The sequence below is a fragment of the Sparus aurata genome, chromosome 4, assembly GCF_900880675.1.
Source record: "Sparus aurata chromosome 4, fSpaAur1.1, whole genome shotgun sequence".
Lineage (NCBI taxonomy): Eukaryota > Metazoa > Chordata > Actinopteri > Spariformes > Sparidae > Sparus > Sparus aurata.
In genome coordinates, this window is record NC_044190.1 from 5922639 (window position 1) to 5947803 (window position 25165).

Consider the following 25165-nt stretch of genomic DNA (forward strand, 5'->3'; position numbering starts at 1 on the left):
GCCTAAAGTTAAATTACCTATCATCAGGAAGGTGAGCTGAGGGAAATTGAAATTTAATTATTTATACAATGTTTATAGCAGCGGCACAGAAAACAGAAAACTAATTAGGTTTAAAGTTGTTCTCTGCAGGTATGTCTGTCCTAGTATTCTCAAACGAGTCAACATGAGGAACAACGGATTGATCTAATATAGTATCTAATTATAGATATGAGCATAATTCCCATGTATATTTAAAGAAGACCTGTCAAGTTGTGATTACACTACAAACACTAACTCGAACAGTGATTGTGCTGAACAGTCTTAAATATTCATCATCTTTAGTTGCTGCATGCAGAGCTGCCTCTTTGTTCCTCAGTGGCCGCATAGCTTTATGAGCTTAATTGTGAGACATAATAAATAATAAGCCAATCAAGTGAAATAAAAGGACTGTGACTTCAATATTGAAGCAATTTCATCACTATTAAAGATATAGCTAAACAGGTAAGTGGAGGAGCACTCAGGAGCTCTCAGAGGTCTGGTTGACATCACGCTGATTTACAAATGAGCTCCAAAGAGGCCAAATCATCTGGGACCAACCTGCAGCTGCATCCGTCAGAATTAACAGGGAGATTTTGTAATGAGAAACAGTCTGGAGCTCACCACTAAATGTGTGAGCTGCATCAATGCAAAGAGGCGTCACAGACTGAGTAACAAAGGAGGACATGACAGAGTGAGAGCTGACGAATGTATAAAACACCTCTGTAGCCATGTGCACACTGGAGATTTAATTACTGCAAACTCCAAATCCTTCCTCAGTAACAGGCTAGAAACACCCAGCTCTGCACCACCGACTTGCCCTACACATCCTCTTCTTCTCCTCTGTGAACCTGAGGAAGAGCACTGATGACATCATTTCATCATCAGTAATTACTTTGAAGTTGGACATTTTATATGTATAAATGTGTATAAGCTTAGCTTAGCTCTGGAAAAAGACTGTAACTCTGGGAGGAAACAAATTCTCTGAACTGAACAAAGTAAAACGATAAATAATGTACCTGACACACACTCACTAATTGATGTGTTATATCTCATTTGTTTCATGAACATGAAACCAGAGTGTGAAAAACACTAAACACATTGATCTGATTGTTTTCCTGCCAACCTCACAGTCAGTACGTTTACATGAACAGCTTAGTCGGATTACAGCCATAGTTTGACTATGCTGCTCAATCAGACAACTGCAGTTGTCCGAGTATACATGCCTGTGAGAAATCGAATTATTAGCCGAAGCATTTCATACCCCGGTACAACAGGTGGCGCTGTACCCATTTCAACTAATGGTAATAGAGCCAACTCCGACTGACCTCTTTATGTCACCAGCATCAACAAACTCTGCCTCGGCATTCGAGAAAGATGGCGTACAAAGAGCAAGACGAAGCTACATCTTTGTACATTTTATATGTGGTGCACATGATAATTACACACACTAGATGCACAATGGCGCTCTTGCACGCAGTGTTATTTCGGAGGATAGACGGCGCCGTCCTTCTACTTCCGGCTCATGGCCCCGGGAAAAAAATCTCTAGCCCGCGCAGAACGCAAAATCCGATCCAATCTGAGGGAACGTATACATGCAGGAGTAATGCGACTATCAATCGAATAATCCAGGTGTTTTAATTCGACTATGAGAAATCCGATCCGGTCCATGCATCTTAAAAATCCAATCATAGTCGGACTAACCCAGTAATTCGGTTTTCTTGAGTGTCATATAAACGCACTAAGTGACAACAAGACTCCAGGCAGTTCCTGGGCCGGGCCAAGAAAGAGTCTCTGCACCCAGATTACTCAAGTTCCTTCTAGTGGTACTCAGAGGAATCCCAGGTACAAAATAAGGAGAAACTGTACTGAATGGCAACAATCATGCATACAGAAACAACAGGTTTCTGTATGCCCTTTGTTTTTCTGTGCACTGATTGGCTTAGCTGAACAGCTAATCATGTTTCATCAGCTAAGAAGATTCTGTCCACGGCCCAAACTCTTGGGCCCAAACAACCATCCGTTTGTCTCTCTTATTCAACCTCACCTGACTTCCTCCATTGTACCACTCATAATTACAGCAACCACCGAGCAGTGAATGTCATTTCAGCTCGGACTAAGCTCCGTGCACAGATGACCTTAACAGCTGTTTATCTGGTGAGGAAAGGCTGTATGTACAGACGGAAACAAAAGTTATCTTAATATTCTCAGCGAACAGGCATACAACCCATCGTCTTGAGCAACTCTTCATTGAGGACAACTTGTGATGGTGTGTAAAATCTGAATGTTCTCAAACTGCCAATAACACGATGAACAGCAGTGACAGGCTGAAGTAAAGGAACACATGACAACTGAGCTTTGACGATCCACTTCAGCACACGGCAGAATAGCATTAAATCCTACATGTGTTCATTAAGTCATGGTCGCAGCGCTGTGATTAACATTTTGAAGCTATTAACAAGATGAAAGTGTAGATGGCTGCCTGCCATTATTCACACCTTGTGGCTCTAACATTAGTCTAGTTCAATAATAGTTATAATAAGATAATAATAATAATAATAATAATAATAATAATAGTTAAATAATTTCCCAGTCTGGGATCAATAAAGTAATTCTATTCTATTCTATTCTATTCTATTCTATGATATCATTACTCATGGCTGGTGATCACACTAAAGCAAACAACTGCCATCTCTACCTTAACCATGCTTTAATTATTTCACTTTACAAATTGACAAGGAAGTGACATCCAGATGCAGAATTAGTCAGCCTGTGGCAAACAAATGAGGAGGAAATCTCTCAAACATCATTTACGGCTATAAATATCTCCGTCAATTCATTCCCATCAAACAGTCTGTTGTACGTGGTGTCAGCGGCCTCATGGCTGATTCTGATCTCATCTCCACACTTCAGAACAGCCGGCGTGAAACGAAAACCCTCTGCACCTGCAAACATGATGTATGCACACGTGTGACACCTCCCATTTGCATTCTGCTGCTAATCCCTTCTAGCAGGAAGGTTATTACCCTGCTTGCCAGTCAAAAGCTGCCCAAGAACACACAAATATGCTTTCTCTGTGGACATGTATTAATGGACATGAAGGCAGGCGAAAAAAGAAATCCCTCCTGGTGGAGAGGAACAGTGTGGGTTAGCTGTACATTCATCCATTCTAGGGACGTCTCACACATGTAAAAACTGGCTGTGGTGCTGCACACATGCATGAGCTGCCGCCCCCACTGTGTTCACATGACAGACTGCTGACAGCTCCATATGTATAGCACACGACTCCCACTCACAAATCATCTCCTTAAGCTATCTACATCCAGTGGCTTAAAAAAAATCCTCTTTTACAGAAACGATCCTACTAAAACTTATATGCAGGTATAATGGAGTCATTTCTATAAAGGTTTACTTCAAGTGAGCTTTTTTCTTCAAGCAAATACGATTGTCTCATTTCAGTACCACACATGCCCACACACCCAAGACCATCACACGCGCAAGACCGACGGAAATCAGATTTCCACAGCCATGCTGAGACACAGGCCTTTAAATCTGAGTCGAATATCAAATCAATGGTTTAAATCTGGTTTGTGAAAATCAATTTCTGTGTGTGTGTATCTCGCTTTAGAAGTGGAAAGGCATGAAATGTCTCACATGTAACTTGGACCGCCACTCGGGTGTCACTGGCTGCTCATTATACAGAATATAATCTCTAAGAGTGAATATATGGATGTCGGAGTGGATGTCCAATCAGAAAGTATTTTACTAATCAGAATCTTTGATTAGGACATGTTCTTATCCTTTTATATCTCAGAGTGTTTAGACTGTGGTTTTCAAGCCTAATGAGATGTAGAGAGTTTCTTTGTGTGGAGACTGAACATATTAATTCAGCTGAATGTGTGCCTAATGCAGTGAGGCTATGAATTTGCATTTGCTCCGGTCACAGTCGTAGAGCTTCCTTGTATTCACTGAGTATAAAGTAATAAACTGCCGTTACATTTCAAATGAATCCACCATTTCATTTGTTCCGTCAGCCACACACACACCCTCAGACAGACACTGAGACATCTGTCCTCCCTCATTCGCAGCATTAACAGAGTATCACATCAAAACACATGCAGACAGAAACCTCTGCCAGAATCCCAGTGTGAGTAATCTCATCAGTGTTCAGAAAGGTGGCTGTGTGTTGGCAAACCTCACTCATCCAAGAGACAGAGAGCACCGCAGAGATGACCGCTGATACAGTCCCTGGAGCTGACATGAAACAGTTACAGCCACATCAATACATGCACAAGTGTGTGTGTGTGTGTGTGTGTGTGTGTGTGTGTGTGTGTGCGCGCGTGTGTGTGTGTGTGTGTGTGTGTGTGAGCTCAATCTTCCCTCAAGGGCCTTGGACCATTGTGTTCTCCTGAGGCTGTCAATAGTGTTTCAAATAGACAGATACAATACTACTAGCTTCAGTCTGAGTCCCAAGGCTCATGACGTTGCCTTATTCAACCTGACAGGCTGCAGGGGCAGAGCTGCTGATGTCTGTTAATGTTAAATCACATCATGCATCACACATGCATGTTTGAAATACTCACTGCAGACGGACTTTCAAGCAACAGACTCAGTCTTGTCCGTGGTGCAGAATGTGCTCACCTTTTGCAACTTCTGGTGAGGTAAAGATTTGGTCAGGTAAAGAGCTGGTCAGGTAAACATTTCCTGCTCACAGTAAATGTAACATTGCGTTTCTTTAAAGGCTGACAATGAGGTGATCATGATTATGTTAATATGGTGACATCACACAACCAGACAAATGATAGTGTGTAAGGAGGAAGCAAAGAAAACACACACACACACACACACACACACACACACACACACACACACACACACACACATATATACATATATAGACCCTGAGAAGTAGCCTGTTTACTGCTCTGAATGGTCCGTGTATCATCTGTTCATTCAATTATTCCATTTAATCTGGCAAACAAAAAACAAGTCAATATTTCATTTTTCTGTGTTTCTGTATGCACCAAACATTGAAAGCTGCTGTGTGCTTTCCTATTTTTAACCCAAAACAAAAGATATAATACACAAGGAAACCAAAATGAAATAATGAATCTAATTTACATTTTCCGTTATTGTTATACCATTTCCCACGGTACATTTCTGCTGTGTGGCCACGCTTTGCGCATGCTCAATGTATAGTCTGGTATTTCTGGTCGCTAATTACGTTTTCAATAAAGCATATCTTTAGAAAGATAGCCCTTAACAGAGAACAAGAATAAGTATTTTTGCCCAAATTTGATGAAGAATTGTACTTGTAAAAGAGTATTATTAGACTGTGGTATTGATCCCTTTTTGTTAAGTAAAAGATCGGTGTATTTCCTCCAACACTGTGCAAATCTGAAACTAGGATTCATGAGTAAGTCATAAGTCATTAAAAATTTACATTGCACTTCTATCATGTTGTAAGATCATTATTAATACAAGCTAATAATTTCATAGTGATAGATTTACAAGATTATTTAAAAGCATATGTTATTATTGGTGTACTATGAATGTATAATCATTACAAAACCTCCCTCTCATCCCCATGTGGGGGGTTGGTGTATGTCTTTTTTGGCTTTTTTCTCAAGCTTTGGTGAGGACCAAAGCTTGAATTTGAGGGTTCTGCACAAACCCCTGATGTTGCACCTGGAAACTGCTAAAGCTACTCTCCCAGTTTGGGGGGCACAGCTCCCAATGCTCCTGTTACCACTGGGACCTTTTTGGTTTTCACCTTCTACATCTGTTCAAGTTCTTCCTTCAACTCCAGGTGCTTCTCGATCTTTTTGTTCTCTGTGTGTTTTGAATTAATATATTGGCTAAATGTACGAGCAGAGTTGGAGCGTCTTTCAGAAAAATGTCTGGTAATGACAGAGAGAGACACATAATGTCTTGATCCTGTCTGAATAACAAGATGATGTTTTTCAATTACAAAGAGAGTTTTCATCTGAAGGAAGTGAGTTTCTCATAAAACTAATAAATATCAGACGGTGAAAATGCGCAATTATAAAGACCACACAGCCAACAGTGGATTAGTGACATCTCATTGAACGATCAACAAAACCCATAAGTCAAACCTGCTCCTGCAGCTCACAGAGCTATCAAACTACACTTCCACACAACTGCATTGTCAATATGAACAGTTTTATAGTGACTTTCACCTTATTTAGTAACTCTTCTGTGTCGGGTTGGCTCCATGTTGGTGCTAGTGACTTATGTTGAGTGAAACGAGGTCGTTCACTGAGTGCTTCAACACAAAACAAGATGCTTTTACTTTATTTACTACAACCTGAGACTTTCTTGGAAATTATTTTGAATTTAAAAAACATATGTTTGATTTTGTGGTGCATTTCAAGCAGGATCAGAAAATTTATCTTCTTTCTTCGTTTACTCCCACACATTATCTGAAATAATGTCCCATGGGTCAAACCGGAAGGGGCGTGACTTCAGCTCTTTATATCGATTTAAAGGATAATTTCAGACGATTTCAACATGCAGCTTTATTGCTCAAGCTACCCTTGACTTGCCAGTACCGAAGACACGAACATTTTTGGTCCAACCCTTACAGGGCTCCTTGAACGGAGAGTTAGCATTGACAGATAACCCATGGGGGCAGAACTTTACACTGTGTTTTAAGCATCTTAACATGCTCCAAATCTCACCCCAAAAGTTATGCAACATCAGCAGACACCTTACAACACAGCACTGTAGCGTGTATGACTCAAAATGAATAAAAAAGTTGTTAAAACTGTGTGTTCGTGCAAGCAGCCACATACCTGCTTGTTTACAGCCCTGTCTTCCGGTAGTCCAAACAAGTCAATCCGTCGAGCTTGTGCTTACACCCTCAATGGCAGAGATGAAAGCTTGAATTTTGCAGACAGAAACCGTATCCCAGCATTTTCATTTTTCTGTTCATACATGACCATGTTACAGCCTGTCATGAGCCATGAGCCTTACAATAGCCTGTTATGAGTCTATTCGCTCTGCACTGAGAGCTAGCTGCAGTACAGCTGGATGAATGAGATGAGGAAAGTCCTCTGTGCGGGTGACACACTGTGCGCTATCCTGGGACACTTTAGGCTGCATGATGTCCCACTCCTTAGAGCATAGGCTTTCTTCTTCTGTATCCATTTGGACACAATATCCACAAGAGCACCACCAGGTTGCCAATATCCTTGGCCTTGAAGCCGCCTCTGCCTGTTTTGCTCTCTGCGCCTCTCTCTCCGCTCTCTTGTTCTCTAGTTCAAGTAACTCCTCATCTGTGTACTCCGGTTCAAACACATATGGTCTACCGTCAAATTCAAAAGGTTTGTTGTCGATATCTTCGACTTCGACATCAGACAAGTTCTCCATTGTGACTATTTCGGAAACAGCTTCGATCGCCACTGACGAGTCCCCTCTCTGTACGAGCTATGATCATGTGCAGAAAAGCTAGCTCTCAGTGCAGAGCGAATAGACTCATAACAGGCTATTGTAAGGCTCATGACAGGCTGTAACATGGTCATGTATGAACAGAAAAACGAAAATGCTGGAATACGGCTTCTGTCTGCAAATTCAAGTTTTCGTCTCTGCCAGTGAGGGAGTAAGTGCAAGCTCCACATATTGACCTGTTTGGACTACCGGAAGACAGGGTTGTAAACAAACCGGTATGTGGCTGCTTGCACAAACACACTGTTTTAACTACTTTTTTATTCATTTTGGGTCATACACGCTACAGTGCTGTGTGCTAAGGTGTCTGCTGATGTTGCATAACTTTTTGGGTGATATTTGGAGCATGTTAAGATGCTTAAAACACAGTGTAAAGTTCTGCCCCCATGGGTTAGCTGTTAATGCTATCTCTCCGTTCAAGGAGCCCTGTAAGGGTTGGACCAAAAATGTTCGTGTCTTCGGTACTGGCAAGTCAAGGGTAGCTTGAGCAATAAAGCTGCATGTTGAAATCACCTGAAATTATCCTTTAAATAAATGTTCTTCTTTATCTTATGTACCACACTCAATATGTGTCACTGCATCATCCTCTACACCACAAGATGGCGCCTGTAACACACAAGCTGCAAAAAACTAGCCTACACAGGGACTACAAAGTGTCTGCTGACTCTCCAGCTAAACCGTCCTAAATCAGTAATGATCACTCATCAGAAGGTGGGTTAACCTGTTTCAATTGGACAAAGGTGGGTTTGACTTGTTGTCACTACTTTAGATTGCAGCCAACATTACGCTTGACCTGTCATTTGTTCGTCAACAGTGACATGGCGGGTTAGCTAGCTAGTCTTGTTGTTTAACATGCAGTGAAATGTATTTACTGTTTGTCATGCGTACACTAGTTTAAAGGAGTCATCACCTGGTTTTTTACAAATGTCCCTCTTGGATCGCTTTGGATCAATTCTTAAAACTTATTAGAATTTATTATTATTTTTTTAAATCAAACATAGAGCTTGTTCTCACACATTTTCATACCGCGACTTTCTCACGCGAGATTATGCGCGAGGTTTTGACCGGTCCGGATGTGCATTGTATTAATATGTAATGAGGCGCGCGTTGATTGGCCGCAGGAAGGACAGAGCCGGAATGGGGGGAGAGCCTGCATGCACACAGACTCCACAACATAAACAGCCCCCTGTCATGGCGCACACACTAAATGACGAACCTTACGGAATTCAGGCATTTATGTACGAGCCGGAGTCGGAAACCGAACGGGAGAGTGAAGAGGCAGAGACGGTGGAAGAGACACGTTTACAGCAGGATGTCTCTGAATGGTAATTCTTTTTTTTTCCATCTTACTTTTCACACTCGTGTTTTACATGTAAGACCTGAGTTTTAATGCTGGCAGTGACGATGTATGGCGTGAAAATGACAGAGAAATAAGCAGATTCGGCGTGCTCACTCTGGCTGAGGACGGCTGTGAGCCGATGTTTATGCAAGTAGCCTCCTGTGGTAACGTCACCGCAGGAGCAGAGTCAAAATCTCGTGCTTTAGGAACGCACACTGCTGTGCGCTATTCCTGTTCGGAAAAAGAGCCAAAGCGAAAAAAATAAGCCACTTTCAAACTCCAGCTTTTCAGGCAAGTTTCAACAGAGGTCCAACACCAATATGCATGATTTAACGAGAGAAATTGCGATTTCCGGGTGATGACTCCTTTAATGACTTTGAATCTTGCTAGCATAACATTAGCTTCATGGCTAATAGCATTGAAGTGGTATCTAAGGTTTGTCTGATTTACTGGAGTAACGTCTCTGTTGCATTGATGAATAAGATAAGGTTATTAGCAGAGGTGGCAGATATGAACTCTACTAGGTGCCATTCTAGTTTTGTTTTTTACTGACACATTTCATTTAGTTTTGTAACACTGGCCTGACAGTCCAGGCCTGTCAGCTCCATGTGGCTCCTGATGGCCAGTCCAGGAGCTGGGACTCTTCGAAGAGTATCTAATCTGTCCTGATCCAGCATGGGTCAGCAATGACTGTTGACTAATGAGTCATTTGCCTCCGCAGATAAAAGGTTTTGATCATCCTATGTGTGCAAGTGTTTTTCCGAAAGCAATTACATGTTTCACTGAGCTGGAACATTTTCTTAAAGGAGTTTGTTACCAGCTAGCAGACAGCTGACTGCTTGTGTGCTGTCCTGTGACAGGTGTTCTTTCAACTTCAAGAAATTATCATTAAAAAAAACAACTGAAAAAGCATCAAACCTGCTTGCATATCTACCTCCTATTGTAAAACATTCAGACACGTTTAGCTTTGTAACTAGTTATCAGAAGCTATTGTAGCTGCTTTTTATCAGGCGCACCATGAAACACAATGGATAGTCTTACACTTTCTTTCAAGTTCACAGGACACCTTCGTCTGCAATTATCAGCACAACTGTCAGCTGAGCATTTATTATGTGGTGAGACAGGATGTTTCGCATGGATGTGAGCTAAATGGAGGTAGGCTTCACTGTGAGCGGATGATGTGTTAAATGGATGAAAGCACAACAAACAAAGTTGTGACTGATGCAAAAAAGAAAAAAGAATTACTTTGTTCAGAGACAGGAATGAAGCGTTGTGCATGTTATTCAAACTCTAAACCTCCAGATTAAAGGAAAAACCTGAATTATTTATGGGGAAATCAAAGGCGACCCAGCGCTGCAGGTTTCATAGACTTGGATTTAAATCGTTGTCTTTTAATATATTTTCTGTTGCCACGAGGATGAAGTTCTCATTATTCCATATTCCGCTTATTGCCAATAAATCTCATGAAAAGACCAAAACCAACAAACAAGATAGTTTGTCTTACAATACTCTGGCTTTTCACTACACTGTCTGTGGCACAAGGCATCGAGTTTATTAGAATACAACTGTGCAGCTGAATGAGGCATTTAAAACGTTTAGAAAACATCTAGAACATCAGCACAGTTTTAGACTCGATGGCTCGGTGGCTGTGTCAGCAGGGGGCGGGCACAGTCGAGCACTGTTCTATCCTGTTCGATCTGATCCTGGTGTAGGATTCTAATCTACTAATGGCAGCCTATAAAAATTCAATAAACAAGCTTCCTTTGTTCTATGTAACAGCTGACTGCTCCTCCATTATTAGAGGAGTGAGCTGTCTCAAGCTACACAGGAAACACTTGTAATTGGATCAGTTCATTGTTGGTTTTGATATTCTAACAGTAAATTAATTGTCAATACATTTTAGTGAATAGAATGACTTCAGTGCACTGAAACAATACATTTCACAAGGAATTCAATGATTTTACTGATTGATTAATGATAATGATTCAGCCAATAAATATCATCTAACCGAAATATTTGTTCAAGCTCCAGTATTTCAATAGGATCTGTTGAAAACAAAGAAAACTGTAGAACACCACCAGCCTACTCATGTAAACTGGCTGATTCATTTCATCTAACAACAAGGAACCACAACAGCTTTTAAATACTTAACATACATTCACGCTCACAACCCGTTTCTTCGGTCAGGTGAGATTTTGAGTCCTCTCTAAACATGAGCTCAGGAAGTCATCCAGCTGTCCTTTCACCAAGCTCTCTAAATGGCTCATTTAGCCCCCGGTGGCCAACTTCTAAACTGCAAGCTGTCTTATCAGCGAGGAGTAAAGACGCTGTACAGTGTCATATCTGATCACCTTCTAAAACCCTGATGGCAAGAAAAGGCCCTCAGTGGAAGTGGCATTAACACAGGCCGTGTTCTCACTTAATACCTCGGAGCTGGAGTCTATCATCATAACAATCAGAGGTCGTAATATGCAAACAATTCAAGGTTACTGTAGCTCCTCCTAGTGAATAATTCATGAGGGTATTATCAAGTTATAAATGCAAGGTCTTTGATTTTGATGAATATTCACCGTAATATTAATAATATTATGTGCAAACACTCAAAATCTCTGCGTCTTAAAACATGAAACATAAACTTGAATTCCAGTCCAGAGCAGCAGGATGTGCAGGAAGAGGAGAAATACTCGTCAAGGTTTCTCCAACACTTCCAGTCCCTGAGAGCGACCGAGCCTCTGTCAACAACACTCTTCAAACTTTACTGCAACATATCCTCCACTGGAGGAAGCAAACACAAGTATCGGTTAAAGTATTCCTTCTTACTTCCGACAGCTTTGTTTCCATAGCAACTAATCCGCAGGCTGTGGCAGTAAAGGAGTACCTTGTGAACTTCTCAATGAGAACAAGTCACTGTGGACCGACGAGTGGCAGCCTGTGAATGTTAATTATATCACAGACCCAGAAAGGAGCAAAACAAATAGGAGCAAAACTAGGCATTTACTTCTCCATCATCATCGTGCGTGCGTGCGTGCGTGTGTGTGTGTGTGTGTGTGTCTGAAAGTAAGACCAGACTTGACTTCCTTTAATCTCACTAAAACAACACAAAGCATATCTAAATGCATGAAGGGGTAATTGGCCCCTGGGCTCAGACATGTAACAGCCCCACGTGTCTCTTTGTAGTCACATTGACACATTATTACATCTCTTTTACTCCTTTAATATCTCTTTGAGGTCATTTTGCTATCTCTCTTCAACCATTTGGCCCATCTTTAAAGCCATTTTACGCTCATTACTGTCCATTTGGCCTCTTTGTGGTTGTTTCATGTTGTATTATATTAGCAGCTGTTTTGAAATTGTTTTATGTCACTTTGTAATTGTTTTATGCCTATTTATAGTTGTATGGCTCTTAATGGTTGTTGTATGTCTCTTTGCAATCATTTTGTAATTATTTTATGTCTGTTTGTGTGTCGTTTTGAGTGTCTCAGTAGGTGTTTTATGCCTCTCTGCAGTTGTTTTATGTCTCTTTGTAATCAAATTACATCTCTTTGCAGTTGTTTATGTCTCTTTGTGATCATTTTGCATCTCTGTGTTTTCTCTTTGAGTCTCTGTCTGGTTGTTCTATAGTTGTTTAGTAGATGTAAGCCTGTTCAGTAACCCATCCATGTCTATAAGATGACACACTGAGCTTGTTTGTGTGAGTGTGTGTGTGCAGGTTTGGCCAGGATGGAGCAGAGCTAACAAAGGGCACAGTAATCATGGCGACAAAGGCCTCGACAAGAGGGTTAATTACATTGCCGGGAACATTATTGCTAACAGGGGCTAATGATGTGTGACATTAACCACTGTGAGCTGATTGCAGATATAATTAGATGAATTTTCCCAAAATAGTATGAAAACAATGTTTTCTGTTAGTTAACATTATGGATGTGCCACTGCCTTAAAACAAGAAGGCCAATGGAGAAAATCCAACTATGAGCACTACTGAAGAGAAGCAGAAGCATGTGCTGCTCACAGTAGTTGTGATTCTAATAATAAGCTTTAAAAGAAAAGACTCAGTTCTCTCTGGGCTTCGTCACAAGAAAGATCTTCTTGTTAATCAGGGCAACATGAAGCAGTCCAGAAGGTAAAAGTTAACTTCATCTGAAAGAGACTGAATTAGGATGTTTGTGTTTGTGATTGGAACAGACTCCCCAAAAATGTGCTTTTTAGTTCACTTGGAGTTCTTTACAAATGAATTAAAAATTAAAAGTGGAATAATTATTCAAAGCCCTGCAGGAACACTTCCAAATCAAATTTGGTTGCATCCCACAAATGTTAAATGCCTGAAGGGCCTGTCCACACCAACAAGGAGATCTTTTGAACAAGCTTCCGCTGTGTGTTCTGTAAACATGTCACTGAAAATGGATCTGTTGGAAAACTCTTCCCTGTTTTCAGTGTCCCAGCTGAAACTGGGATGATTATCAGTGTTTGTAGCATCATTGGTGAACCTGGACTGATGTATGTGTTGTATGTGAGTTAGTACATTGATGAATGGATGTTTATATTCAGAAAGACAGAGACATACACTGATACTACAATGATGAAAAAGAAAGATAAAAATGTTTTGCTGATAAATGATCCAAGACGATTTGATGAGGAGCAGTCACGTTTCCTCGTCCACGCTCACTTCTGTAGCTAAGCAACCAGGCGGCACACACATGGCGTGTGTGTTTGTGTGGACACAGTTTATCTTTTGAACTGTGTCACTTGTCTGGATGGAGGGTATTTAAAAAAAAAAAAAAACCTGTGTCATGATTGTGGTATTTGGTACGGACCTTTCACACACACACCTGCAATTAATCTCCTCATCACCCACTGGTTAAGTACCACGGTCAACTCTGCATTTGTTTCCACATTGTTTCCAACACCTTTGAGCCATATTCTGAGTGTAATTTCCTAGTCCTCATCCTCCCCAGTGTTGGCCTCCCCAGCCTCTCCACCTACCAGCCTCCTGCCTGCGCACCTCTACTACCAGCCACACTCCACCCGAGACTCCCCAAGCCGAGGCGCTTTCAGGACCCCTTCAACTCTCTGGTAACCCAGCACCTTAACCCCACCAGCTGCTAGCTTCATTACCTGAAGTAACCCCTGCTTCACCTGCCTCACCACCTACCCCTGAACTGCACTTTATCCCTCTGACTGCTGAATAAATCACCTCATCTCACCTGTCTGATTGTCTGCTGTTGGGTCCATCTGCAAACTTTCAAACCGTCACACCCTGTTTCCAAACCTACCCAGACTGGGCCTTAGATTCTCTGCAACTTGGATGAGCTTGTGTTCAGTGTTTGCATGACACAAAATAAAACACAACAGTCGATGTCCAGTGGGTGATAGCACAACAAAGCACGATGACATGGATCAGTGAAAACCTCAACCATGGTCCGAGGGAGCGATAAAATCTGGAGCGAGCTGAAAACTTTCCTAACGACGCCACAGCAGGAAGCATCATTAGGAAACAGAAAACTACAACTTCACAGTTTTTTGCTAGAGCGAGTTTCCCCCACAAAGTAAATGACCAAGAGAAAAGGGGTCAAAAGAGTTTTGGCCACAATTCCGAACAGACATAAAGAGTTCCTTCTGATGGAGTAAAGTAACCTGAACAGAAGGACCGCAGACTACATGACCACATGATGGCCGACTGCAGACTGTCGAACGTGAGAAGCATCAGGCAAAATGTGTCTAGTTCACATTATAATATACATCTAACTCAACTTTGTAGTTGTAATTAATCATATGCATAATGTTGACGTGGGGAACATCACACGTTGTCCTTCCTGCATCATGTTGCCAATGAGATTTCAAATCTAGTAACATATAGTTTATTATACTTTTAAAAGCTTATGCAGTTTTGTATTTGCTATTTGAGTGGGCTGTTTTTCCACTGAAGCACTTGTTTTTGACTATTTTATATCCATGAATTCAATGTAAATGAGAACATACTATTATGGGGTTTTGCCCCAGTTACTCTCAGGTAGGGGTATTTTAAGGTCCATTAAAATGTTCCGTTCCGTTCCGTTCCGTTTTCTTTTCCGCTTATCCGTGAGGGTCGCGGGATGTTGCCGCTTTTCCCCCCTAAGGGGTTGCGGGGCTTACTGGGGCCAAATCCAGTTTCATTCTATGGGCGTAGGCCAGGGTTCACCCTGAATGAGTCGCCAGCTCATCGCAGGTCCATTAAAATGTGTTAAGTGTAATTTTTCCGTGATATTGTGTTAAGACTATATGATGTTGACCCATTGTGTCTCCAGCTGATAGGACCAGTTACAGGTCATCTGCAGCAAGATTTCTGCATTAAAAAAATTAGTTAAGAAAAATACATAAATAATTCAGTCACTGACTGAAGCACTTACACCAGGGGTACTCAAATACACATTTTAAATGGCCACAAAGATTTTTTTCGATGACTCAAAGGTCCATGTATTGAGGTCGTTCAGGACACTTGCAATAATACTGTAGTATTCAAAACAAAATGTCCTTTCAAAATAACAAAAATACGAACTGAAATAAAATGTCTTCAAACATTGTGTCCATCACTTCAGTCATGCATTATTTTATTATTTCTGCATCTAAGAATGGCTTCTTGTGCTAATCCAAAATCCACACCACTCTATGTGACTCTATGTGAGCACTCTGTTGCTTTTTGTTGTTATGTCATAGATGTGACAAGAATCCTACTTGCAGCTTGATATGACGATTTCAGTACATTTATTTTTGTTGTTCTTACCTCTGAATTTTAAGGAAATGTCTCCTCAAAGTTCCTATGCTTTGTCTCATAATGCCGTTTCAAATTGGAAATCTTCATCATAGCTATAGTCTCCTGGCATATTAAGCACATGGGTCTTGTGCTGGTTGGAGGGAGAATTAATGCAAATTTTTTAGTCCACTCTTCTTAGAACTGCCAATTTTCACTGTCCACTTTTCTTTTAGCACACTGTAAACCCGAACGTTCAAAGTAATTAAATAGATTAAGTACTCTATACTCAAAGTTTTAGAAAAAGTTCTACTTACTTAATTATGTCAAGTTGGTGTATCATGTTGTTCCTTTTTGAGTCATTTTGACTAATCATTTTTGATTAAATGGAACTATTTTGTATTTAAGTGAGCATAACTTAAAAACATCACTTAAGCACAACTTAATAGAATTAAGTTATTACATGCTAAGAATGATAAAGTCCTGTTATTTCTATGGTTTTAAATATGGATTATTCAAAAATAAACTTAATATATATAGCACATGCTAAAATACAATAAAATCTCAAAGTGCTTCTCCAAATAAATAAAATCAGTAAAAAAAAAACAGTAACAATTCAATTGGGACAAATGGTCTACAATGCATTTGACATTAGTGGAGGACAAAATGTATTTTATTTAACCATCAGTTTACTCTAGCCTGTATGTTTTTTTATTTTTACTTAAGTGTTGAGCAGCTGCAGGGATAATGTTTTATTTTTAGTTAATCTCTGATTCACCCTCCGAAGCAGAAGGCAGCGCTAATGTGCATACTACACTGATACTACACAGAAGAAGAGAAGTTTGAACTGCAGAGATGGTTGGCGGCCGGAAGCAACAGAAGGCAGAAAGTTCGACGTATGCGGCAGCAGTCAGGACTTACTGTAAATTTTGAAGTTGAATATTTATTCACTTTTACTTATTTAACGCCATGGATTGTAATAAACTAAGTTTACAGCAGAGGCAAAACTCCGCTGGCCACCATGGTGCTAACTAGCGAACTAATTACAACGAATGTAATGGTCAGCTGTTAGAACTAGTGAGCTAACATAAGCTAACCTAGGTTACAAGCTAATCTTTCAAAGGATCCAAGCTCACAAACAGTATATTTTGATATGTGATGAATGTATTTCCCATCATTGCATCTCTCTCTTCCAGTTTCAAGAAGTTAAGACTTAAGACTGTGTATGCCTGATTTGAGTCTCATCCAATCATGAGTAGCTTCAGCAAACTTTAAAATGTTTCCTTCTTCAGGAAACTGAGGACACACTCATGTCGACAACAGTCTATAACAGAATGAGTGACAATTCACTTTCCGTCGTACAAACCTTTCTGTAGAAGCTGGCAGACATCTCTTCTCCAGGGCAACATGAAATTATTCTATTCAGTATCTATTCATATCATATATATTCATTCCAAATCAAGAGACGACGAAGAAGAAGACAGATATTTGACAGCAAACTCGAAGCTACAACTGATTGTGTGTTACGGCTTTCTGTTTGAAAAGTGCATGAGAACCAGTTATAGAACAAAATAGAGAAGCGTCGGTGCTGGAATGAGTAAGTGCCTGAGTGGCTGAGCCAAAAAACAAGCTCGAATGCGTCCCATTCAAAGCCGCTGCAGTGGCTTGAAGATAGCTGTTCACAGAGGCTCCCTGTTGAGCTGGAGAAGAAACCGCACATTTAAATGGTACAAAAAAAACAAAAAACAAATCCAGACGGGACAAGCAAACAAAGACACATGGAAGAAGAGCCAGAGCTATAATTTCGGCCTCAAATGGTCACTATTTAAATGGGAAAGTGTTTTAAAAGCTGGAGAAAAAAGCTCTGTTAAATGTTTCATTATACTTCACTCTGTGTTGATCGTCTGCAACAGATCTCAATTTACTTTGTATTCAAAGCGGCACAGTTTCACGACGTCATGGGATTTGGAAAGTTTCAGAAAGGCGTTGTTCTTCAAATCTAGTAGAGAGATGCTCTCCATTTTAAAGTCATGAAAATGGATTTTTACTCAGAGGCTGTAGCATGATCCGCGTCCTGGGAGCCAACCTCTATAAAGTTAGACTAAATCTATTAAGATCAGCAAAGACTGGTCAGACTGGCTGACAGAAATGAATGTAAATGAGAGTCAAGCCTTGAGATGTGTCATTCAGTACGAGCTGCTCAGACAGAACTCTACCTGTAGTTGTATCAAGAAACTGGGCATGCAGGGAGGAAGCTTTGAGAGCAAATATAACTCTGACCATACAAACAGATACATTCAGGAAATGCTCCGTCTTTGTGGGATGCTTGTATGATTAAAGAATTCTCCATGCCAGGTTAAATTACATGTTATGTAAAGATTAGTCTGCAGTTGCACTACCAAGAATGCCGACAAGCAGCAGCTATATACAGAATGTAAATGCCCGCTACTATTTTTAGCACCTACAGAGAAAACTAAGGAGCCAGAACACAAAAACTAAGCAGGATATATGGCTGGGATTGTCTGCCAGGAGGACTAAATTATGGTGGCTGAAGTGAGATATAGGGTGTGAGGAAGGGAGGAAACTAAAATCGTCCTGCCTGTATTTTCTCCGTGTTAAACTGGGCGTGAGACTGGGAGTCAGCAGCAGAGAGAGAGTGTGGTTATGGTCTGTGGTTTCCACTCGGCATCTCAGCAGAGCTCACAACAAGGAGGAACACAGGGGACAAAGTAGACCCTTCAAAACTTAAGAGGCCGCTGGATCCTGAGAGGACAGGCGGGAAAAACAACAAAACAGCCGGACTGACATCAAGTCTGAGCAGCTGTGCACATTATTTGCACTGTATCATCAGAAGTTGCCCTTTTGTTGAGGGCCTTAAACAAATATGTCCCCTACATTTTGTAGTTACATTCCAGTGTTGGACTGTAACTATCTACTCCTACTCAAGAAATGTATCTAATTACAAGTACTTTACTGAGAAGTACAATGTGTAACATCTGCCACAATGTGGTGTCTGAAAAGACATTTGCTCAGGTGTTGTGTTGTAATGTTGAGCTCCCATAAGGTCTGAGTGGTGTGAGCTGTGATACTGTGTGTGTGTGTGTGTCTGTCTGTCTGTCTGTCTGTCTGTCCTTTCTGTTTTTAGTGTTTAAAGTACATCCTGTCAGCCTCTGTGTCTGAAGTGCACCTTTTCTCCCTGCAGCTGTTTGAACACACTATTTCAACTAATTCCACTAGTTACACCACATTTATTAAAGAATATACCATGTTTTACATTTTACAGTTCAGTAAATGGTAACTGTTGTATCTTTAAGTGTTTCCATATCCTGCTATTGTTGTTCTACTCCACTGACTGTTGCAGCCTCTGAACATGGAGCATTATGCTCGTGGAGCTAAGCTACCAGGGCACCTGAACAGAACTCTATACAGTCTGTGTAGTGGGTCAGTCCCTGCTCCGTCTCTCTACCCAGTGCTGCTCCCAGCCCACCAGCTCTTCACCTGGTTGCTTGTCTCTTCACATCATTCCCCTCGGCCGTGCTGAGCCTCATCCCCTCCTCTGTTTGGTTTGTATTTAATGCTGCATTCAGGAGCTGAAACTCAAAATTAAATATATTACTGTGATAAAGGTTTCTTCATCAGCCCATTATTTACTTTTGTCCACCATGTTTCTGAGACATATTACATCAACTCCTGTGCCATCATTTTTTGTTAGACTGCTGAGTTATTGTTTGTGTGTCCCAGTCCAAAACATTTTTTTTCTGTTTATTCCGACACCACATAAACACACAGTAGGTCCAGTCAGTCCTGTCCTGTCTTTGTCTTTGAGTTAACCTGCTCATGTTGGTTCTGGGCTGCTCTTGTGCAGTACAATTATTATTTTTGCAGCTGCAGTTACCTAGTCTGACCGAACAGAACCATTAAAGTCTAATCTCTCTGTATCTTATCTAATGCTTTGCCTTTTAGTCCAATAATTAATTCATATCGGCCATTATCACACTTTATAACATCTGAGCTGTGGTACTGTGTACTCATGATTAATGGTCTGCAGCGCTGCATCTCATGTGTTTCACACTGTGTTCCTGTACAACTCACTGTGCATCCGTGCTGAACAAAATCTAAATCTGGACATCCTCCTGTATCTTCTTACTTTACCTCGATCCTGACTTCTCTTTAGATATCATATATGTTTCATTCCTATGCTCATGCAGCTCCCTCTACCAGTGAAATCAGAAAATAAACAGCACATCATCTATATCCAATATAACATATACCGTCCGCCTCTCAGCCCTTTGCTCTTCTGACAGGACTGAACAAAAGTGGGCTTCCCGAACACGAGGCACGAAACATAAAACATACTGAGGTAACAAAGTGAGACAGGCACAAAAAAACGGAATGAAGGAACAGAGAAGTGAGGGAAAGTGAATTTAGAGCAGTGCACACACACTGTGCACACACACACACACACACACACACAGCTGCAGCAGCGGTACAATGCAGCCTTGTTACATCCACCTTCAGTAGAGCCACTGTTCAATTATCCAGAGTCACCACACCTACAGGAGCCCACAAGTCAGCCACAGAGCTGTAGCTGAACGAACACCAGCTGTGACCATTAAAGAAAACACTCAACACCTCCTCTCCCAAATATATTTTCACTGCTTCCATCAAACTCGCTGGACTGTAAAGCAGCCAGGAGAATCCCAGTCAGGTTGAAAACCCTGTATCTGCAGCAGTTCTGGTCTTGGCGTTTCAGGCTGAAATGTAAACAGTAGGCAGCCGCCAACTGTCCAGAGCCATCAGCTCATCAGTTCAGCTGTACTGGAGTTAATGAAATGTGGGAGGACATGGAGCTGCCTCCTCCTGTCTGCTGTCTCTGTGCACATCCTGGAAGGTGTCAGGACAGCCTGACTGTAACTGTGAGCATGTAGTGAGCAGCAGTCATTAGGTCACGTAGAGAACATGAGTGTATCTATGAAGTTGATGAGCTGATGTAACTTACTTCTTTAATGCTTATCAACTTTAGTTCACCACATCAGTGGCTCTAGTCGGTGTGCTGTGTCCTGACATATTCTAGATTAGAAGCAGCTGTATTGAGGGAGACTGGTCTCGGAAAACAGCTGTTTGTATATCATCAGAGGTATTTCCTTTACACAGGTGCAGAATGTACAAGCTCGTTGGTCGACAGCTGTAGTCTTTGCGATGTGTTAGTGTGTCAGAGCATTTACACTTGCATCCATTACTGATTGATTGATTGATAATCATTAACAATTAATCACTCAGTTTGATCACTGATATTAGACTAATGAGAAATGCCCATTACAATGAGGGATGCTCCTGTGGATCTGAACAGCCCCAGTCCTCACTGCACTTGAGATAAATACTGGGTTGAAGGACTGTGAGGCACCAGTCCTGATTACCACCTCTCCCAACCTGGAGTTGAACACTACTACCAGAACACTACTTATAGCCTGCATGCACTTTCAGGGGTACAAGCGCAGTCATGGACTTCGCACAAGAGTCGAGGATGAAGGACGGTTCAGCAATATTGTATTTCTGTGTATTTTTTTCTGTCATCGACACACACACTGATGAGAATCACTTGTGTCAATAGGTCAACCAGCCGATTAACGAGCACTTCGACCTTTTACCCTTCATTAGCCGTGGTGATGATGATGGCACTCAACCTGACCGTTTCCTCACAGCATCAACTCAAAAGCATCAAGGTGCAAGACAAACTAAAAGGAACGCTGTGGATCTTCTGTGTTGTGCTGGAAGCTGGTCATTAGCTGACATTAGCTGCTGCTGGTCTCTGTTAGCAGAGCAGACAGAGGAGATGGGACGAGGCACTCGAGAATGCATGAAGTCACATCCTTGGTTACCCCCTCGAGTGACGCCATGCTTATTGTTAAAATCTGTTCGATGTGGTTTACATGTCACTGGAAGACAAACCCATGTGTCATGCAACCACTGGCTTATGTGAGCAGTTGGTTAAAAAGCGAATCAATCTGCGGCTATAAATTCTCTGTTTCATTTATTCAGTCACAGCAGTCCACCAACTTAATCTTGTAGTGTCCCAGCGTGCCTGAGGCGCTGGTATCAGAGGCATTTAGAGTTTAGGTATCTGTAGAGAGAAGGTCTGATCAGTGCACTCTTAATTACAAGTAACTGATCAAGTAATTATGAGAAGAAATGGAAAAGCAGAAGTGTTTATGTTAGGAGGCTGTAACCAGCACATGGTTGTGTTTCACTTCATAAATGACTTAAATGATTAATTGATTGCCACTTTTCTTTGATAGATCAAGTCACTGATTTATTACTATGATGTGATAAGGAGATTTCGAAAAATGGCGGACGATATTTAGCATTTTATGATTATCAGTATCAGTAATTTTTCTATCAGATTGCTGATCAAATAAACGAATTAAAAAGTTCTGCTTTACTATAAAGTAGCAAAAAAAGGAAATACTCAAGTAAAGTACCTCAAACTCCTAAAGGAGTCCTAAAGGAAGGCTGTGAACTCTGGCATTCACATCCACCATGTGAATATTGAGTATTTGTGTAGCTCCATGTGAAGCGAGAGTGTGTCTGGCTGAAAGAAAGTCAGAATAGTGCTTCTCATTCAGCTGCAGTGCATTGTGGTCTGTTGTGCTTTTTGTCAGTGCTCATAAAATGGCACCTCTCACTCGATGACGATATATTTCTCCATGTACGACTGTTGAAAATCAGCGTGACATTTAGAGCCTATAAAGAAATTGCTCTTTTTCATTGTTCAGGGATGATGTCTGAAACTTGTCATTTAGCGTTGATTGTTCTGGACAGACGAGAAGTTTTTACAGCTTTCAAATATCACCAATGCAACAATTTCAAAAACAGCAGCAGTCTCACAGGATGACAAGGAACAATCACATTCAACAGTTTTAGGGTTGATTTCTCTTTTCCACAGCCTTACATGCCCTCATTACAGTTGAGATTAATATTTAATGTGCTTTGTGTAACATGGAGCAGCTCTGTCTGGGAGGATTTAAGCCCTCTGCTCACCTAACATAAGGGCACATTGTATGGCAGTGAATTCCTCTGCACTCTGCCAGCCGGCCTTGGCTTTGAGAAGTCACTGAGGCCTTAAAGTTCCTGTAACCCCTCCAGAAAAAAAAAAGAAAAACTTATGGGAGGGAATAGCTTGAGGAATGGTTGGTATTCTGAAATGTTGTTCTTCTCCACAAGTTTATTTCCGTCTTTCATCGAGGTCCAGGGAAACATTCCTCAGCCAATCAGAGAGCCACGTTCTCACACATCACCACATTTCCACAATCATACACAGAGTATGGACAACAAGCATTAAAAACATACATTATTAAAGAGCTGTTTTAGGAGCAAATCATACAGTGAGCTCAAGAGTGATTAATGTAATCCCACCGTTAAGTAAACCAAGTGCAAGATTAATTAACCAGTTCACACAAGATAAATGGAGGCAGGATGTAGTTTATCCCTTCTAAGTAGACAATCCCAGCACATAAAAGCTCCCAGTTTATCAGAGCTGAGTCTCTAAAACAAGGTCGCTGATGTATGAATATAGATTAAAGACAAGAAGTAGAGAAGAACAAAGTCAGAAATAAAAGTTTGTTGATACAACTCATGTGAAAAGTAAAAGAAACGTGAAAAACACTCACCACCAACTTATAATCCACAGTTCTGTCCGGCTGCTGTCTGCTTCCTCCAGTCAGACACAACTTCACTAGTGGTTCCTCCACAGGGTAGAGTCAGCCTCTCTCTCCCCTCTCTCTCTCCCTCTCTCTCTCTTCCCCCCGTCTCTCTCTCTCTCTCTCTCTCTCTCTCCTCTCTCCTCTCTCTCTCTCTCTTCTCTCTCTCTCTCTCTCTCTCTTCTCTCTCTCTTTCTCTGTCTCTCTCTCTGTCTCTCTCTCTGTCTCTCTCTCTGTCTCTCTCTCTCTCTTCTCTCTCTCTCTGTCTCTCTCTCTGTCTCTCAGTCTCTGTCCTCCTGAGTTTTTATTGATTTTAACTTTCACAAACTGATGGAGAGTCTGGATGTTTTTATCAATCTGTGGTGTTTTAATGATGTCGTCTGTTTGCTGGTGGAGGAAGAGTTAATGTTTCACTCTGGTTTTAGTATGAAGGATTTTCTTTGGAAAATGTTTTTAAGATGTTTTAACTGTGAACTGAAGGAAATATTGAAATAAAGTTGTTTTAGAAAAAAAAGACATCTCTCTGCCTCACTGTCTCTATCAGAAACAACAAAATGGAGACATCTAGTGGAGAGTAAAGTATTCAATTCAATTCAACAAGCTTTACTGGCATGACTGTGTTTGCAGTATTGCCAAAGCGTTAGGACTACAGAAAAAGAATACATAGTTAATTAATAATTAATATTTTTTTTTTTAAAAGAAAGGAAAGTGTGTGTGTGTGCGCGCGTGCATGCATGTGTGCGTGTGTGTGTGTGTGTGTGTGTGTATCATATAAAGGTAATAATTACAGAACAATAGTCAGCTAATTAACAATATATCAATGTGCAGTAAGAACCCAGTCAGCAGCAGCTGGCTCATGTGGAGGAGATCATGTCAGGTGTAGTTGTGCAGCTTTTCTCTTCTCCTGCGGCAGCAGTCACATATTTTGCTGCATCTACAGCAGTGGCACTTTGTTCTCCCAGTAAATAAAGTAGTTTTTCTTGGTCTGAGAGTTTGTGTAACTTTTGGGATTATGCATGTAATTTTGGTGTAGAGCTGGGTTCTGATGTCAGTGTGTGTTCTTGCTGCACTGTCTCCACCTGTCTGTGTGGACAGAGCTGACACAGCCGCTCCTCTCTGGGCAGCCACGTCTGTCTGTGTCGGCCTCTCTGTGGTTGCTGAGTCTGTACATAGTCAACGTTTTCCTCAGTCTCGGGTCAGTTACAGAGCTCAGATAATCTGCCATGGAGTATTGTCTGTTTAGGGCCAAAAAGCATTGGAGGTTGCTTTGGGTTTTGGTTGTAGATGTCCAATAGTTGATGTAATTGTCTTTTTCTTTTGCTATAATTAGGTGGGGCTGGATTGTTTGAGGGCGGTCTTGGTGCCCTGTGCTGTTGGAGCTCAGCCTGTGGGCCAGCTGGCTGAGAGGACTCCTTTCTTTGCTGTCGTCTTGGCATTGAAGGCTTTGTAGTGGTAGGAGCTGGGCTCGCTGGCTTTGAAGTGTTGGTAGATTTTATAGCTCTTTTTTGGATCCGAATTTACAGGGGAAATTGGCCTAATTCAGCTCTGCATCCATTATTGGGGGTGTTCCTGTAGACTTTGAGGATGCTTTTGCAGATCTCTGTGTGCAGGCGTTCGATTGGGTGTTTGTCCCGTTTTTCTTGGTTTATGAGAGGGCCCACACTTCACTACCATCAGTGTTGGGGCTCATTACTCAAAAAAGTACTTTGTAACGTGTTACACCCAACACTGACTACCATACAATACAATTGGTTCAATTATTGATTTAAATATTTTGATCCAGATTTTGACAGGTATGTCTATGTCTTGGAGATCCTTTATGGCCAGATTGAAATTTCCTATAGATGTGATTTTTAGTCCTTAATATGTGTAGCTGTGTGTGTGTTCTATGTCCGTAGAGTCCAGGTGGAACCTGTGTGGATT

At 41.2% G+C, this 25165-nt stretch overlaps 1 protein-coding gene across 2 annotated transcripts in view; it reads right to left on the bottom strand.

The window, feature by feature from the left end:
- tspan4a (tetraspanin 4a) overlaps window positions 1–23338 on the bottom strand; it is a 190329-nt gene extending 166991 nt beyond the window's left edge. Inside the window, exon 1 of one of the 2 annotated variants that reach the window (XM_030414830.1) lies at window positions 23213–23338. Coding sequence is in view for 1 of the 2 variants with exons in the window: in XM_030414829.1 (XP_030270689.1) it covers window positions 16912–16954 (43 nt within the window). In the remaining variant the exon portion in view is untranslated. Of the gene's footprint in view, window positions 1–16911; window positions 16970–23212 lie in introns of those variants that run through there. The other variant, XM_030414829.1, reaches the window with a different exon arrangement.
- Between the last annotated feature and the right edge of the window lie 1827 nt (window positions 23339–25165).